General features: G+C 54.1%; 1 protein-coding gene across 1 annotated transcript in view; it reads left to right on the top strand.

Moving 5' to 3' along the window:
* Positions 1-3,387: 3,387 nt before the first annotated feature.
* The window catches only part of CDH22 (cadherin 22), a 71,678-nt gene continuing 58,429 nt past the window's right edge, over positions 3,388-16,636 (top strand). The window contains exon 1 of the mRNA XM_056845557.1: positions 3,388-3,486. Coding sequence (XP_056701535.1) covers positions 3,433-3,486 — 54 coding nt within the window. The 5' untranslated portion in view covers positions 3,388-3,432. The remainder of the gene's footprint in view (positions 3,487-16,636) is intronic.

Raw genomic sequence — 16,636 nt, 5'->3', positions numbered from 1 at the left:
AAATCTGCAGAATACCCCAGAAGATAGAGATAAGAATCAATGAGATCTGAACACACTGGAAAAGTGGGCGGATGTGAACAAGATGCAATTCAACTGAGTTCTACATCTGGGTAACAAAAATGAGAAACACACATACTGGATGGGGGATACATTTCTGGGCAGCAGTGTGTGTGAACAAGATCTTTGGATATGTGCAGACCATAAGTTAAATATGAGCAGCCAGTGTGATGCAGTGACAAAAAAAGCTAATGCAATCTTGGGGTGTATCAACAGAGGCATAACATCCAGATTGCAAGACGTCATAGTCCCGCTGTACACCACATTGGTCAGGCCTCACCGAGAGAATTATGTGCAGTTCTGGAGGCCTCACTTCAACAAGGACGTGGACAGAATCGAGTGGGTGCAGAGGAGAGTGACAGGGGCCTAGATACCGAGCCCTACGAGGAAAGGCTGAGGGACTTGGGAACGTTTCGTCTGGAGGAGGTTGAGGGGGGACATGATTGCTCTCTTTAAGTATTTGAAGGGCTGTCACTTAGAGGAAGGCAGGGAGCTTTTCCTGTTGACAGTAGAGAATAGGACTCGCAATAATTGGTTTAAATTGCTGCCGGAAAGTTGCCGACTGGATATTAGGGGGGAAAAATTACAGTAAGAGTAGTTCAACAGTGGAATGAGCTACCTAGGGAGGTGGTGAGCTCCCCCTCATTGGCAGTCTTCAAGCAAAGGCTGGATGAAGACTTGTCAGGGATGCCCTAGGCTGATCCTGCGTTGAGCAGGGGGTTGGACTAGATGGCCTTTATGGCCCCTCCCAACTCTATGATTCTATAATCTGTGATCTCCTCTCTAGTTGTTATTTTGTAGTTTTTCTCTTTTGATTATCTTATTGAGGCCTCTTGGATCCAAATGTTTGCTTAGCTGGCCATTCCGCCTCTCCACAACCCCTAAAGAGCTCACCCAGTCGTTTGGCTCTTCAGTTTCTTTATTAAACTATATACAAGTGTACCGTTGTTTTGAGTTCAGATTTTATCCCAAAGAGTCAGTGGTACTTTCCGGTGGGGTGGGGGTGAGGGATCACAGGAGTCACAGCCCTATTGATCTGAGTGGAGGGCTGCCCTAGAGCTCAGTCCTGTAAACAAATCCTAGCATTCCTGTAGGAGAGCCTCATGCCTTTGATCCATGTGGTCCTGCAAAGCAAATATATGGTTAATCAGGTTTGGTTTTTCACAAGCTGCTTCTGCCAGGATGGGTACAACATCACATTCTTGGGTACAGCAATCCACAAGAGCGTATGCACAGCATTTTTATGCATGCCACTAGCAACGCAACTCACCAATACTGGGATATTTATTCTAGAGGAAACAGCAACTTTGGTTTTTGTTGATCCCAGTTCTGGCGTTACTGGAAAACTTTTATAATCCTGTTCAGATAGGTTGTCAACTTCAGCCCCAGGATACAGTTTAAATGAGATAACTGTTTCATTCAGCTGCACTGACAAAAATCCAGTCCCTGTTCCCAGTTTTTCTTGGCTCTACTAAATCAGCCTAGAATCCTGACCCAGAGTATCTTCAGGTTTTTTTGCACTGGGGGTTTTTGTGCTCTGATCTGGCAGCATCTCTCCAAGTGATTATGCTGCCTGTAGATAAAACAGAGTTTTCCAGATGCCTCACTTTGCTTAGGACCACACACATGGCCCAGTGCTTCCACGTGTGTTTCTTAACCCATTTGCCCCCAGCAAATGATTATGGCGAAAGTATTTCTCGTGTTGCACAAGCACTGAATTCAGACCTTTTGCCGTTGCCTTCACAAACCTCAAGACCTTTGTCTGGGGATAAATCTCCTTCACATAGCAGCTGTCCTCTGAGGTCAGTCTCTCTAGCACCACAGGCATGCATTCTGTAACATACTGATCCAGTGTTTGCTTTTTGCATGCAGGTGGAAAACGTATTCCCCCCCAAAAAAGTTTCTTCTTAGGCATACATATGTGTTCAAATGTGTCCATTATTACCTTTACTTTCACATTCTCATCTTTTGCAAACCCAACATTGCTATAAATGTCCAGTGATTTGTCTCCATTCCCTACAGCTTCCAGATCAAGTCCAAACTGCTGTTTAATCCCTCCCCAGTTGTCTGCAGTTTCCCCCGACAGCTGCAGGCTTGATGGGGGTTGTAACATCTCCGTGTTTCCAAAGGTCCCTGCTGGTCAGAATATTTGCACAGGGTTCCCTGCTCTTCTGATTCCGACTGTACCGCAAGGAAATGATCCGGCGCACTTCCCGTTCTCTGCTTCTGACTCCATGTCATTTTTCTGATAGCAGTAAAGGCTACCAGAATGAGGAATGGCTTAAAACAGCTTTCATATGAAGAGCAATTAAAGCATCTTGTTCAGCAGCCTCTAAACCTGATTCTAGAACAGAGCAAATGTGTGAGATCTGAGGGCAAGTCCACCAATTAACAATCCTTTAACACTGTAAAAAGCATCTCTAAGTTGTAAATTCCCATCCCTACAGACTTGAGAAGTGATTCCAGGGTAACTGAGGCATGCATCTGGTTTGACTGCCGCTGTCCTGAGCTCCGGCCCTACTCAGGATGGAAAGCTACTTTGAATGGGGAGGGGGGGCAGTAGTCCTCTAACGTCTCTGTTTTTCCTAGGCCTCCAGATGCCGCTGCCCTGTGCCGGCCACTCTGACCAGGCAGAAGATGGAGGTGGTCCGCACCTGCTTGGGACCCACCCTGGCAGCCCAAGTTGGATCCTGGAAGGCCCCGCGGAAACGGAGCTCACAGGCCTCTTCCTCCTGAGCTCCTGCCCTCCAGCCGCCATCTGACCGGGCGCTGCAGCCTCACCTGTGGCACGGAGCAAGTGGCGCCCACAAGGACGTTCCAGTGACTTTTGTCTCTCGGCGGACTGAGCCCCCAGGCGCGTGTGGAGCGGAGAGAGCCCTCTCTGGGACCGGGCGGCAGGCAGGAGAGCGGGAGCAGCCAGCTGGCCGATGCTTGGAGCGCAAGTCCAGAGGCCGGCTCCCCTGACCCAGGTGCAGCACGCGGAGCCGGGGCAGGCCTGACTCTGCCCTAGTTGACGTCTGGGGGCAGGTCCCCCCGGACGCTTCCTCGTGCCGCCAGAAGGAAGAGCTCCCACCGGGGTCCTCGGAGAAGGCATGTGATTCCTCCCCTGATGCAGTCGCGGCTGCCTGTAGGCGGCTGACCCCCCACCCACCCTTGTGCTGGCCTCTTCCCTCCCTGGCCAAAGGATGCCCGTGTCGTCTCTGCCAGCTGCCCGGGCGCCACAGTGATGGCTTGTGACTGCTTCTCCTGGATCCTGCTGCTTCTCTGGGCCCTGGGCCGTCCTGTGGTCCTCTCAATGCACGTGGAGCCCTGGGGGGCCGGCCTGGAGCTGTCTGGGGACGGGGGGCTGCCAGGCGGCGGGCGTGTGAAGCGCGGATGGGTCTGGAACCAGTTCTTTGTGGTGGAGGAGTACACGGGCACGGAACCACTGTACGTTGGGAAGGTAAAGTCAGCTGGGCCTTGTGGGGATGTAGCAGCGGCCGGTCGTGGGCTGGGGCAGCTCCTTTCTCCTGGCGGGGGGCAGGGGGTCTCTCTGGTCCCAGTGGTCCCAGGCCTCCCCCAAGCCCCGCCTGACCACAGGCTCCAGAGCAGCTCTGTGCCGACCAGCGGTCCCAACACTGGCCAGGAAGGGCCTGAGCCCCACCCTGGAAATCCGTCCTCAGCCTGGGCAAAACCCCATTGCCAGCCACCACTTTGGCAGCAGTCTGGCCTCTGCCGCGCCCCCCTCCTTCCGCTGCTGTGTGCCACGCAGCGTTCCTGAGCCGGGTCTGGAGTGGGTGGCTGGCAGCAAGGGGGCATCGGTGGGTGTTCAGCAGCTGGGCGTTTTGTGTTGGGAAGGATGGGGAGGGCGCACGTGGTCCCAGGGTTTGCCACCCCCTCCCCTCCAGCTGAAGAGGTGGCTTTGGGAAGGGGCTTGTTGGTGCTGGCCTCTGGTTCAGTTGCGCAGCCAATGGACACTGAGCAGCTGGCACAGGCTGTTGCCGCAAACAATGGGTCGATGTCTGGTGGAGGGGGCAGAGCAGGGGGGTCGTGAACAGCAGGGGTGGGGTGTTTGGAGGCAGAGACCCTCGGCGCATGTGCTGGGAGAGGCAGGGCTGCCTTCTGCTTGAACAGCCACTAGAAGGGCCAGGCGCGCCTCACGGGGTGGAGGCCGGGGCGTGGGGTGGGCGGAGGGGCTCCCCTGCCGGCAATCAGCAGCGAGGGGAGGGGGAGGGGCAGGGCGTGGCCCCTCCTCTGGAGTCGCCCTGGAGGCTTCGCCCAGGCTGATGGGTGCGGGTTGGCAGGAAGAGCAGGTGGCAGCGGACACCGAACGCTTGCCGGCTCCCAGATGTTTACCCCCTGCGTTTCTCCCCAGTGGGGACCCAAGGGCAACTGGCAACACTCTCCTCCTCCCTGCCCCCCTTTCATTTCCACAGCAGCCCTATGAGGTAGGCTATTACACGGCTGGCCCAAAGTCACCAATTGAGCTTCCATGGTAGAGTGGGGATTTGAACCCGGGCCTCCCAGATCCCAGTCTGGCGCTCCAGCTGCTGCACCAGGCATCCCCAGTGTGGTGCCCGTGGGTGCCATGGCGCCCACCAGCACCTTTCCTGGCACCTGTCAAGTGTTTTTAGGAAGAGGGTGGGGCCAGGTGGGGCTCTTGGCCAGCAGGGCTTCTGGTTGGTGAATGGAGGTCCGATGGGCTGCGCCTGTCTCTGAAAACGTGGCTTCTGCAGCCGGTGCCCCCCCAGCAGGAGGGCGTCTGGGTGGTTGCTGCAGGGAAGTGCTTTTCAACGGAGCTGGTGCCTGAAATGCTGAAGAGCGACTCTTGGAATTAGGCATAACTTGACTCCCTGGCATTTCGTGGCTGGCGCCACCTCCTGTGGCAGCCATTTTCTGGCTGCGCCCACCACCCTCGGTCAGAAGTCCATGCTGGCTGCCAAAGAGAGAGGGTGTGGCGGAGGGCCTGCTCCACAAGGGAGTCGGCTCCACGATCGGCCTAGTGAAGGGAGGGGCTGTGGCTCAGTGGCAGAGCATCTGCTTGGCATGCAGAAGGCCCCAGGTTCAATCCCCAGTGGCATCTCCAATTAAAGGGACCAGGCAAGTAGGTGATGGGAAAGACCCTTTTCTGCCTGAGACCCTGGAGAGCCGCTGCCGGTCTGAGTAGGCAAGACTGACTTTGATGGACCAAAGGTCTGATTCAGGATAAGGCAGCTTCATGTGTTCATGTGAATTAGGGGTGTTCAGAGTCACAGTGGCTACGTGGGTTTTCCTCTGGTGTGCTGGCAGGAGGAATGGCCGGTGGAGCTAGCTTTGGACCCTGGAATGGCCCCGAAAGGCCCGTCTGGGGGGACGAGGAGCCCTTGGGAGCAGGGAGGCGTCAGTGGGGTGACCGGCTGTGGGTGGATGAATGGGTGGGGATTTCCTCAGGGCTCCAGAGCCTTCCCAGCCCTGCAGTCCCATGACCGTGGGAGACAGGCCCCTAACAAATCTCTTCCCCCCCCTGCACTGCAGTCAGGGGCCACGGCATGCTCCTAAAGAGGCCCTGCTGAAGTGACCAGCCTGCTCCTGGCAAGGCGCCAGGGAGGCACAGAGAAAGGGCCCGGCGGCTCTGTGGGGGCCCCAGGTCCTTGGGCGCAGGTACTCCCTGGGTGGGAGGTACAGACGGTGGCGACGCGTGAGAGCGCCGCTTGGCTTTTCCGCATCCTCTCCTGGGGATCTCCTGCCCCCCTCTTCCCGGCAGCTGTGCGCTGCGGTTCCAGTTAATTCACAGCTCCCCTGGGGAGAGCCTGGAGGCATCGGGCCGTGGCAGGTTCCAGAGGTAGCCTAGCAACAGCCTCCTTTCCAAAATGATCCCAGGCACCTCCAACGAACCCCTTCCACGGCCCCTTCCCATCCCGCCCAAGAGAGCTGCCAAGCCGCACAGCAGCACCCCGAGGAAGCCTCGGAGCCCCGCCAGCCGCCAGCCCTCTCTGCCCCCTGCTGACCGGGCCCTGTTGGCAGCGCCCCTTCTGCTGGTGGGCCAAGAGCCCCTGGAGGGCCGGCCGGGTCACCTCCCGCCCTGCTGCACCCCCCGCCGGCTCCTCCTCCCCTGGCACCCACCTACGGACCATCCTGGGAGGGCCAAGAACATTTTCATAAAATCTTGGTACTTGAGTTAATCCTTTTTCTGAAGTGTAATTTCCCCGGAGGCCCCTTGTCAGTTTGATGTGGATTTTCGTGGTTTTTTTTTTAAAAAAAAACCCAGAATTATGGGGTCAGCCGGAGTTACCAACTTGTGCATGTGGACAGATCTATTTTAGATAGACGCGGGGATTAAAGGGGAAAAAACAGATTTAATTAAGTTGCTAATATTTAAAGGAAATTGATGAACTTGGGGCTTTATGAGTTGGAGCAAACACCAAAAGCTCCTTCATTAAGGGCGAGTTTTTATTTGATTTCCTTTCTCCCTCCATCCCCGTGTCGTTTTTTATTTGCGTATCTGTGCCTTCTGTTTAATCGTTTTAATAAGGAAAATGCACCTCTGCTCACATTTAATTTTGATTTAATTAGTGGGAGGTAATTAATGGCCTCGTAAAATCCCAGATTTCTAGCCCTTTAGGGCAAGGAAACAATTTCCTTTTTTTAACAAATGGAGCAGATGAAAGTCTTTAGTCGGTTTCCCCAAACCTTCCTTTCCCTTCAGCGTGATGCCCGGATCCTCTGTCCACTGGAATGCTGGCGGCTGCGGGGTGGCAGGGGTGGTGGTGGTGGTGGTGGGGGTGCAGTATTTTCTCCGGTCTTTGCAGTGGGCATCTGCCCGTACCTGTCATGGGGCTTCATTTGCTCCCCCGGGAGAGGTGTTTCATGCCCACACAGCAGGTATTTGCAGGAGTAGGGGTTTGTGCTCCAGTGGTGCCCAGGGCAGATGTGCCAGGACAGGGTCTTTAGCCTTGCCAGATATGGGGCCACGCGAGCTGCAAGCGCATGAGAGGGAGCCCTTTGAGAGCAGAGTCATGGGACAGAGGGAGAGCCAGAGTTAGGACCTCACCAGCCTCCAGGCCAGACCACGGGCAGCTGACCAAAGGGACTGGGGGCCGGAAGCCCGAGCTGAGCGCCTGCTTAGGAGCAGGCTGCTCTTAGCAGGGCGGGCGTGCAAAGCGAGGCAGGAGCGGTGGCCCCCGGGGCCCCTGTGCAGCAAGAAAGGCGGCTCTGCAGGAGCCCTGTGACGGGCCCACCGGGTGGTGGTCCTGAGCAACCCCTGCACGGGAGACGGCCAGGCCAGGAGAGGCTGGCAGCAGGCGGGGCCCCGGGCCTGACGGGGTCTGCTTTTCCAGCAATGGGGCCAGAGCCCTGGAGGAGACCTTGTGGCAGGATCCGGCCCAAGGGTGGTGGGGAGTCCTGTGGTGGGAGCGCACCAAAGAGGCCCGAGGCTTCTGCCTTGGGCGGCTGTGCGGTTCCTGGATTTCCATGTATGAGAACCTGTGGAGGAGCTGGGTCTCTTCTACGAGGAGACTGTGTGTGTGGGGGGGGCAGTCGACAGGAAACCCCTCCTGTACTGAAGTTGTCACCGAGCTGAGTGGGGGTGGGGGTGGGGGTGGGGGCTGGGCCGGAGCGTGTGTTGTGTGGTGCTTGGTGTTGGTGTTGGCGTTGGCCATGCCCAGAGATGGTGGCTGGCTGGCCGGCTGGCAGGGACTCTGTCCTCAAGCCAGGGCTGGCAGGAATGTTGCATGCGCAGCCTGTGCTCGACGCAGGTCTTGCGCTGCTGCTGCATCCGGTGGATCCATGTTGCTGCTCTGTCTGGAGCCCTCATGCCAACCTGCAGGCGATGACTTCCGCTGTCAGCTGAATGGTGTGTGTGTGTGTGTGTGTGAGTGAGAGAGAGAGAGAGAGAGAGACTCTTTCCCCTTCCCCGCCGTGGGGAGAAGGCATGGAACAGCCCTTTGGCTTCAAGGAGGACCGGCCTGGCCAGGGTGCAGACCGGGGTGGGGGGGGGACGATGTGGGGGCAGCAGAGGTTTGTTCTCTGCAGGTTGCAGTGATGACCAAGAGCAGTTTGTGGTGAGCCCCCCCCCCCACATCCTTGGGGCACTGCAGCCTTGCGCTAGAGGAAAGTAAGAGGGTCAGTTATGGGGGGAGGGGCTGAGGAAACAGGTTGGCCTTGGGGGTACCTGTCTTCCCCACGCTTGAGGAGCGAGTGGGGGGCTTCCCCAGGGGAGCCCCGTGATGGGCAAGGAGGGGCGTTTCCAGTCTGGCTGTGGGTGACTTAATTTGTCGGGCGAGGGTCACAGGTTTGTGTCCGGGGGGGGGGGGTTAGCTCCTGGGCACCAGGGTGGTCTTCACCTTCCTTGTTGGGGAAGCGGGTCTCTGCTCGAGCGTTTGGATCCCAGGGGAGGGTGTGTGTGTGTGGGGGGGGTCCGGGCAGAGGTGCGTTTCCCCTCCCCGAGGAGGTAAATAGAAACATAAACTTCCTCTAACAAGACAAATCTAACGAGGGCCTCGTAAAAAGTGGCAGCAGCGGTATAAATTCTGGCCGCCGAAGCCTCCGCCTGCGTCTGGAGGTGGAGAGCGGGGCTGCCGTTGGGAAGATTGAGTGGCCCATAAACATTTTCATATTTCATTAGCCGATTAATGGACGGCTCCCTTTTTTGGCAACTTTGCTGATTCTCAGCAAAAATTGCGGGGAGTAAGTGCCGGCCTCTGACGGAGCCTTTCCGGGGGCCCGTCCCATTATGGATCGTCCCAATTAATGCCTGCGCCACTGGCCGTGGCCCGCTGTGCTGCCGGTCCAGTTACTGTTAATAGATTTCTCATAAGTGGCTGGATTGTAAAAACCTCATAACTCAGTTTAATGCCACCAATAAAATTATCTCCGGACGTCTGGCCCAGATTCCAGGCACGCCGGGGCCGAGGGGAGCTGCCGTTTACCCTTTCGCTCCCTGGCCGGAGAGTGGACGCGGCCAGCCCTCGGCTGGTGGATGCCGTGGTCAGCCGGCCTCCGGGTTATTTCGGGCAGGGCTCCGGTCCTCTCCCCCAGACTGGCCAGGGCAGGCAGTCAGTTCTTCCAAAACGTGAGAGCAGAATCTGGGGCTTATATTCAAGGGCAAATGGTAGGACCCCCCACCTTTTGGAGGGCCAGAAACCCCTGAGAACCTCGGTGGCTGAGCCCAGACCGCAGGGAGCGGCTCAGTGCCCAGACTTCATCCCCTCCACACTTATCTCCCACTTTTAAAACAGCTGTTTTTGCAAACGGTTCACAAATTTCAAAAACATCTAATATAATTGATAGTACATTGAAACCACAATGTAAGAATTGTAAAACCAGCTCTTCCCCTAACAATGCAGATAGTGCAGAAGCGGCAGGGTCAGACACAAAACTTGGGTTTTTTCTGCACAGGTGGTTCTTGTCGGTTCTGACCCCATACTGCTGTGGGTGGTTGGCTGATTTCCACATGTGTTTTGGGGCCTGTAGGGTTTGCTTTGTTTTTTTCTGTGGCTTTTCGGAACTACTTTTACTCCAATGTTTGTTTCACACCGATGGGAAGTCGCCTTAACTCCTCTTGCACTTAATGCTTCAGTTTTTGTTGTTCTGCCCATTGATGCACATCACTGCCCACCTCCCGTGTCAAACCAGGGCCCCCCCTCCTGTCCCCCCTTCCCTTCCCGTCCCTCCCTCCTTGTCCTCCCTCTCCACTGTGATTTCATTTTCTTTTAAAAAAATGTTTTTTTCCAAGCAATATCAACCGGGCGGGCGATAGGAGAACCGGACCGCCTCATCTTGCTGTTGCCTGTCGCCACACCCACTTTCCCACCCAAGAAGGGGGGGGGGCCTTGTTTTTAACAAGAGGTCATTAATACCCATTTGCAAACTGAGACAAATGCTTCCTGGTTTTTGTGGTTTTTGTGGTTAACATTCAAGGCTTATATCGATATAAGAAGGAAGACATGTCCTTCAAAACCACCTTCCCGCCCCAGCAATTGAATTTTCTTCCTGAAAATAGACAGAAAGGGGGGTTCTCTTCAGGGGACACACCTTTTACCGGACATGCTGACCTGTAGCCCAGTGGACTCCTTTGTCCTTGTTACAGTGCCCTGTCTCCCCATTGCTACAAATTGCATGGAACTACTGGAGGGGGGGGGGTTACAAGCAGCTTCCCTCCAAGGGCTTGTTGGGTTAATTGATGTTATTTGGAATTCAGTGTTGTCTAATGGCAATTCTCACACATGCGCTAGGCGCTATTTTGTTTTCAGAATCTTTCTATCGCTCTGTTTTTCTATGGAGGAAAATGGCGATTCTTGCAGATGCACGTAGAGGAGAAACCTGAGAGGGGACACGATAACCATCTTCAAGCACTTGAAGGGCTGTCATATGGAGGAGGGTGCCGAGTTGTTTTCTGTTGCCCCAGAAGGTCGGACCAGAACCAACGGGTTGACATTAAATCCAAAGAGTTTCCATCTAGACAGGAAGAACTTTCTAACAGTTGGAGCGGTCCCTCAGTGGAACAACAAGCTTCCTCGGGAGGTGGTGGGGACTCCTTCTCTGGAGGTTTTCAAGAAGAGGCTAGATGGCCATCTGTCAGCAATGCTGATCTTATGGCCTTAGGCAGATCAAGAGAGGGGGGGCACCTTGGCCATCTTCTGGGCGTGGAGTAGGGTGTCACTGGGGGTGTGTGTGTGGGCGGTAGTTGTTAAATTCCTGCATTGTGCAGGGGGTTGGACTAGATGACCCTGGTGGTCCATTCCAACTCTATGATTCTATAAGATCAACCTGCCACCAAAGGAAGGGCATTTCACAACATCGGGGCAGCCACTAGGAAGGCCCTGATCCCTGGGGGTGCTAACCTTTGCCCCCAAATTATTCCAGGCACATATTAAAGCACAGGAGGAGGAGAGTCTGGTCAGAGAGGAGACAGCCATGGCTTGTGGCTCAGTGGCAAAAAGCACAGTCTGGGTGCTGTTGGTCCCGGATTCAATTCCTGGCGTCTCCCTTAGCAGATGATGAGCAAGGCCTTTCTCTGCACGACACCCTGTCAAGCTGCTACCAGTCAGGGGAGGCCGCACTGGGCTAGAGGCTGTCTGAAATCATGTGAACACGTGAAGCTGCCTTATACTGAATCAGACCCTTGGTCCATCGAAGTCAGTATTGTCTACTCAGACCGGCAGCGGCTCTCCAGGGTTTGGGAGCAGGCCGCTTGGTTTAAAACTGCCCACCTTTCTTTACCCACCCCAGGGTGGCTCACAATTAGTTCACAAAGCATCAAACATTGATCGACTGCATGATGGTATGCCAATAAAGGTATTGAAATTTGAAATTTGCATCTAACATCACAGCAAAACAACGAAAAACACCAGTTATGAACAACTCACCCTCAGTCACCAAAGATCACCCGTAAATTCTGCTGCAAAGAACAGAACCGGCGTAATGAGGTCATTTTGGGTCAAAGGCAGCCCCGTCCACTATGCCAGGCAGGTTGTGCAGCTAGTAGTGGGGGGGGGGGGCTAGTGCTGGCCCATCCTGCTGAACAGCCGCGCTGTGAATAAGGTGAGATTGCCTGCCCATCTTCCAGCACAACAGATTTGCGTAATCTCACCTGGGCGTTACCATGGCATGGATGATGGCCATTGTGGGAGGTGTCTCTGCCCCTGCAGCAGGCTTAGCTAGAAAGTCTGCAGCATCCAGCCAGGTCTTCTTGGAGATACGAGCCAGGTTGGCTCCCTTAGCCCCGGGGAGGGCTGGCTTCTGAGTGACCAGCCAGCATTACCAGGACCAGTGGCAAGAAGGGAGGGAGGGCAGCTACACTAGCCATACTGCCGCCACCCCTGGGTGTCTGGGAAGAGCCACAAGGAGGGGGCTTTGACTCTTGGAAACTCATTCCTGGAAATCTTGTTGGTCTCTAAGGACTCCTCTGCTCCTGGAGTCAACTTAGCAGGGATGGACCAGTAGGAGAAAGAGCTGAAGGAGCCCTGGTTCTCCAGCTTTGCATGGGGGGTGGGGGAGGGGGCTCCTAGCAGTGTATCTCCTCCCCCCCCAAGCAGTCAGTCCCAGCAGCCCCCTTCCTCCAAAGACTCAGCTCAGGGGCTGGCATTAGACGGGACGTTTCTAGGCATTGTCAAGCCATGGAAGAAAAGCATTTTTTCAGGGTTTTTAAAATCTTTGTGGGGGAGTGGGTTGGAATTTTTTTTTTAGAGAAGTAGCAATTTATGCAATACTATTCTTGTGTCCCAGCTAAGCATAAAGAATTTAAAAATGCACTGTGTATAACTTAATTAACTCATACAATCATACTCTTTGGTATATTTGTGAATTTTAAAAGTATAAATGCTTCATTTTTATTCGAGCAATAATTACAACTAGTCCAGTGTGAGAAAAGGGGGAGTTATACCCCATTCCACCAAGACATCTCTCAGTTTGTGCCTTTTGGGAAATGGGGGGGGGGGAGTTAAAAAACAGAAACCGTCAACATTGTAGTAAACAGAAGGAAGCTTTTGTTATCTGTATGGGAAGCAATCTCCTCTGCGTAGGCTCAGCATTTTCCAGAAACAATAGAAAACCAGGCAGCAGCTGTTTTCCAGAAGCCTTCACGGCACAGCGGTCCCTCTTTCCCGCGGCTTCTAAGGGCCTAACTGCACATTACATTTCCTCACATCTTCCATGGTCGGCCCTGAGGACTTTTGATCAGACACGCCTGGTGAGTTCCCTGCTTGGGAATGTCTGATGCAGGCAGGTTAGACTCTTGAAAACTCCTATCCTGGCAATCCTGTTGTTCTCTAAAGTGCTCCTGGAGTAGAATCTCTCTCTTCCGCCACAAACCAACACAGCTACCAGCGTGGGGTAGTGGTTAAGAGCGGTGGTTTGGAGTGGTGGACTGTAATCTGGAGAACTGGGTTTGATTCCCCACTCCTCCACATGAGTGGCAGAGGCTAATCTGGTCAACTGAGTTGGTTTCCCCTCTCTTCCACATGAACCCACCTTGGGCTAGTCACAGTTCTCTTAGAGCTCTCTCAGCCCCACCTACCTCACAGGGTGTCTGTTGTGGGGAAGGGAAGGTGATTGTAAGCCGGTTTGAGTCTCCCTTAAGTAGAGAAAAAGTCGGCATATAAAAACCAACTCTTTTTCTTCTACCCTCTGAGACTGCTTGGAATTGAATGTGTGGGGTGCTCACAGACCCAATTCAGATCAGGGCTGCAGCAAGTGGAGAAAGGGGGCTTCAGCCGAACTCCACTGCAATGTTTTCCCCACCTGTTTTCCTGTTGGGAAAACTTCCTCATGCCAGATCTGGCCACGTGTTCAGAACCTTACTGTACCTGTGTTATTATTCAGGAGCATTTCAATCTATTGTCTGCACTGCTCTCTTTAAGACAAGTCACAGAGAGGGTCTCAAAGAAGGACAGGCTTCCTTGGGAGGAGGTGAGCTCTCCTTCCCTGGATGTTTTAAAGCAGAGGCTAGATGGCCATCTGTCAGCCATGCTGATTCTATGACCTTAGGCAGATCATGAGAGGGAGGGCATCTTGGCCATCTTCTGGCCATGGAGGAGGGGTCACTGGGGGTGTGGGGGGGAGTGAGTTGTAAATTTCCTGCATCGTGCAGGGGTTGGTCTAGATGACCCTGGTAGTCCCTTCTAACTCTATGATTCTATAAGAAAACCTTTAACCCCATAAGAAGATACAAAGCAAGAAGAATGAAGTGCCAGCAAAAGCCAGCCATCAAACCACGTTGCAAGACAGCAACACGGTCCTAGCAATGCTGCCCTTGATGGTTGCCTAATTGGGAGGGGGGTGGGGAGTCCCAGGGGGAATAAAGGGAGGAAGGAGAATCGCCCGGGGCCTGTCCTGAGAGAAGAGTCTGGGGTCCAGGGCAGGAGAAAGAGAAGCTGGCCTGAGAAGGGAAATGTCCGGGAGCAAAAGGTGTGTGTGGGGGGAGGGGATTTCAGTGATTCAGCAAGGAGGGTGAAGGGTCTGGGCCCAGAGGACCAGCCACAAGGAGTTGTGGGTCCAGAGACAAAAGGAGGTCAGGGGAAGAGTGGGGGGGGGGGTGTCCAGCGGCCCAAGGTTTGGAACCGAGACCTACCACAGCATGGGAAGCCTGGAGGTGCCGTTTGTATGGATCTGGGGTGGGGAATTCAATTATTGGCTCAGTTCTGGGCAGAGTTTAGGAGCCACGGCGAGAATAGATCCAGGGAGCAGGGGCTGGTTTCCCATTGGTCTGTTTATATTGTGGGACTTGAACGCAGGAGGATGTGTGGAGGTCCAGAGATGGGCAGGGTGGGTGAGGCGAAAGGGGGCCGCAGAGTGATCTGGGTGGGCAGACTGAGCTACCTGAGCGGCGGACGGGGCCAGTCCAGGCCGAGGCCAGAGGGCTTCCCCTGGACTAGTGATGGGATGGCTGGGGAAGCCTGCATTGCGAAGAGAAGAAGAAGAGTTGGTTTTTATACCCTGCTTTTCTCTACCTTTTAAGGAGTCTCAAAGCGGCTCACAATCACAATCCTTTCCCCTCCCCATAACCTTGTGAGGTAGGTGGGGCCGAGGGAGTTCTGAGTAGGTTTGCCAGGTCCCTCTTCGCCACTGGCAGGAGGTTTTTGTGGTGGAGCCAGAGGAGGGTGGGGTTTGAAGAGGGGAGGGGCTTCTATGCCATAGAGTCCAATAGCCAAAGTGGCCATTTTCCCCAGGGGAACTGATCTCTATTGGCAGGAGATCAGTTGTAATAGCAGGAGATATCTCCAGTTAGTACCTGGAAGTTGGCAACCTTAGTTCTGAGAGAACTGTGACTGTCCCAAGGTTACCCAGCAGGCTTCATGTGGAGGAGTAGTGGGGAGTCGAACCCGGTCCTCCAGATTAGAGTCTGCCGCTCCTAACCACGACACCACTCAGTCTCCGGCTGTGGTCTAGCTCAGCAGACCCTTTGCTTAAGGCCAGGGGTGTGAGGGAGCTCTGGAGGCTTTTAGACAAAAGGGCTTTCATGGCTGCCCGCTCTCTGGAGCATCCCGGCAGGCCAGCCACCCCATGGCAGAGCATCCAAGGAAACTGCTGCTGGTTCAGGGCCCCCTGCTGGGATGGTTTATTCAGAGGCCTCTGGCAGTCAAGGCACAGAGGGGTCTCTTTGGGGTGAGCAGACGCAGGGGGACCCTGGGGGTGGAGCTTGGCCTCGAATTCAACAACAGGTAACTGCCCCTAGCAGGGCAATAACAGCTCTCTGGGGCCATTTCAAGTTGGGAAAACAGCATGTGGAGAGGGGAGGATGAAGCCCCCCCCCCATTCTTGTGTGCTATAGTTCTGCCAGATCTGAATTGGAACCCTGCCCTTCTGGGAATTGAGTTCTGTGCACGGAACAGACCTGGGGAGAACATGAGGATGACGTCAGGTATCACCGCCCCTTTGAAGAAGAAGAAGAGTTGGTTTTTATATGCCGACTTTCTCTACCACTTAAGGGAGAATCAAACCGGCTTACAATCACCTTCCCTTCCCCTCCCCACAACAGACACCTACCTGGTGAGGTAGGTGGGGCTGAGAGAGCTGTGACTAGCCCAAGGTCACCCAGATGGCTTCGTGTGTAGGAGTGGGGAAACAAACCCAGTTCACCAGATGAGCCTCCGCCGCTCATGTGGAGGAGTGGGGAATCAAATCTGGTTCTCCAGATCAGAGTCCACCGCTCCAAACTACCGCTCTTGTCCACTACACCACCCTGGCTTTTACTGCAACATCTTCTCCCTTTGTAATGCCTTTCTGCATCATGGAGATGGATCATGACGGGTAGCCGCGTTAGTCTGTTTGTAGCAGTAGAAAAGAGCAAAGAGTCCAGCAGCACCTTAAAGACTAACAAAATTTCTGGCTGAGTAGGAGCTTTTGTAAGTCACAGCGCACTTGGCACCTGAAGAGGTGAGCTGTGACTCACTAAAGCTGCTACCCTTCCAGAAATTTTTTTTATATATTTTTTTAATTTTCATAATAAACACACAAAAAAGAAAAAATATAAAATACATAAACATAAAAAGAAAAACAAAAATTACATGTTCAGCGCACTATTTATCCACTAATACAATATTCAAATCACTATATAAAGCACATCATGCCCTGAATCCAAATCCCAGAAATTTTGTTAGTCTTTAAAGTGCTCTTGGGCTCTTGCTCTTCCTTTTTTCTGCGTCATGCGCCCTGTCCTCTGGTGGTCTCTGCCTCGCTTCCAAGTTCCGTCGTCGTCCTGCTGCCTGGTTTATGGGAGGTCTTTGCTGCCTGGTTGAGCTGCTGTTCACCTTTTGTCATCCACCTTTGGTCTCAGTGGAAAAGGTGGTGGTGGCGGCGGCGGCAGTCATAGTTTAGGAGTGACGACAACGATGATGATCACACTTGTTCAGCCGGAGCTGCCGAGGTCTGCCTCCAGCCCGATGGATCACAACAGTTGGGGCTGACCATAAATCTGGATACTGAATTGAGCTTTGTAATAACTCTGGATTCTTTGGTGTGCCATTGCACGGTCAGGGTCGCAGTAACCAGACAAAAGTAGCCACACGACACCCATCTCCTGGTGTTTAAACAATAAGCAGTGTGGCCTGGCGAACACAGCCTCCACACGTTTCTGCTTCTGAACGGGGAATCTGCTTCATTAAGATCCACAGCGTCGCTCACA

The sequence above is a fragment of the Euleptes europaea genome, chromosome 2, assembly GCF_029931775.1.
Source record: "Euleptes europaea isolate rEulEur1 chromosome 2, rEulEur1.hap1, whole genome shotgun sequence".
NCBI classification, from domain to species: Eukaryota; Metazoa; Chordata; class Lepidosauria; order Squamata; family Sphaerodactylidae; genus Euleptes; species Euleptes europaea.
Note: the sequence above shows the minus strand (reverse complement) of the source record. Positions and strands in the feature narration are given on the sequence as shown.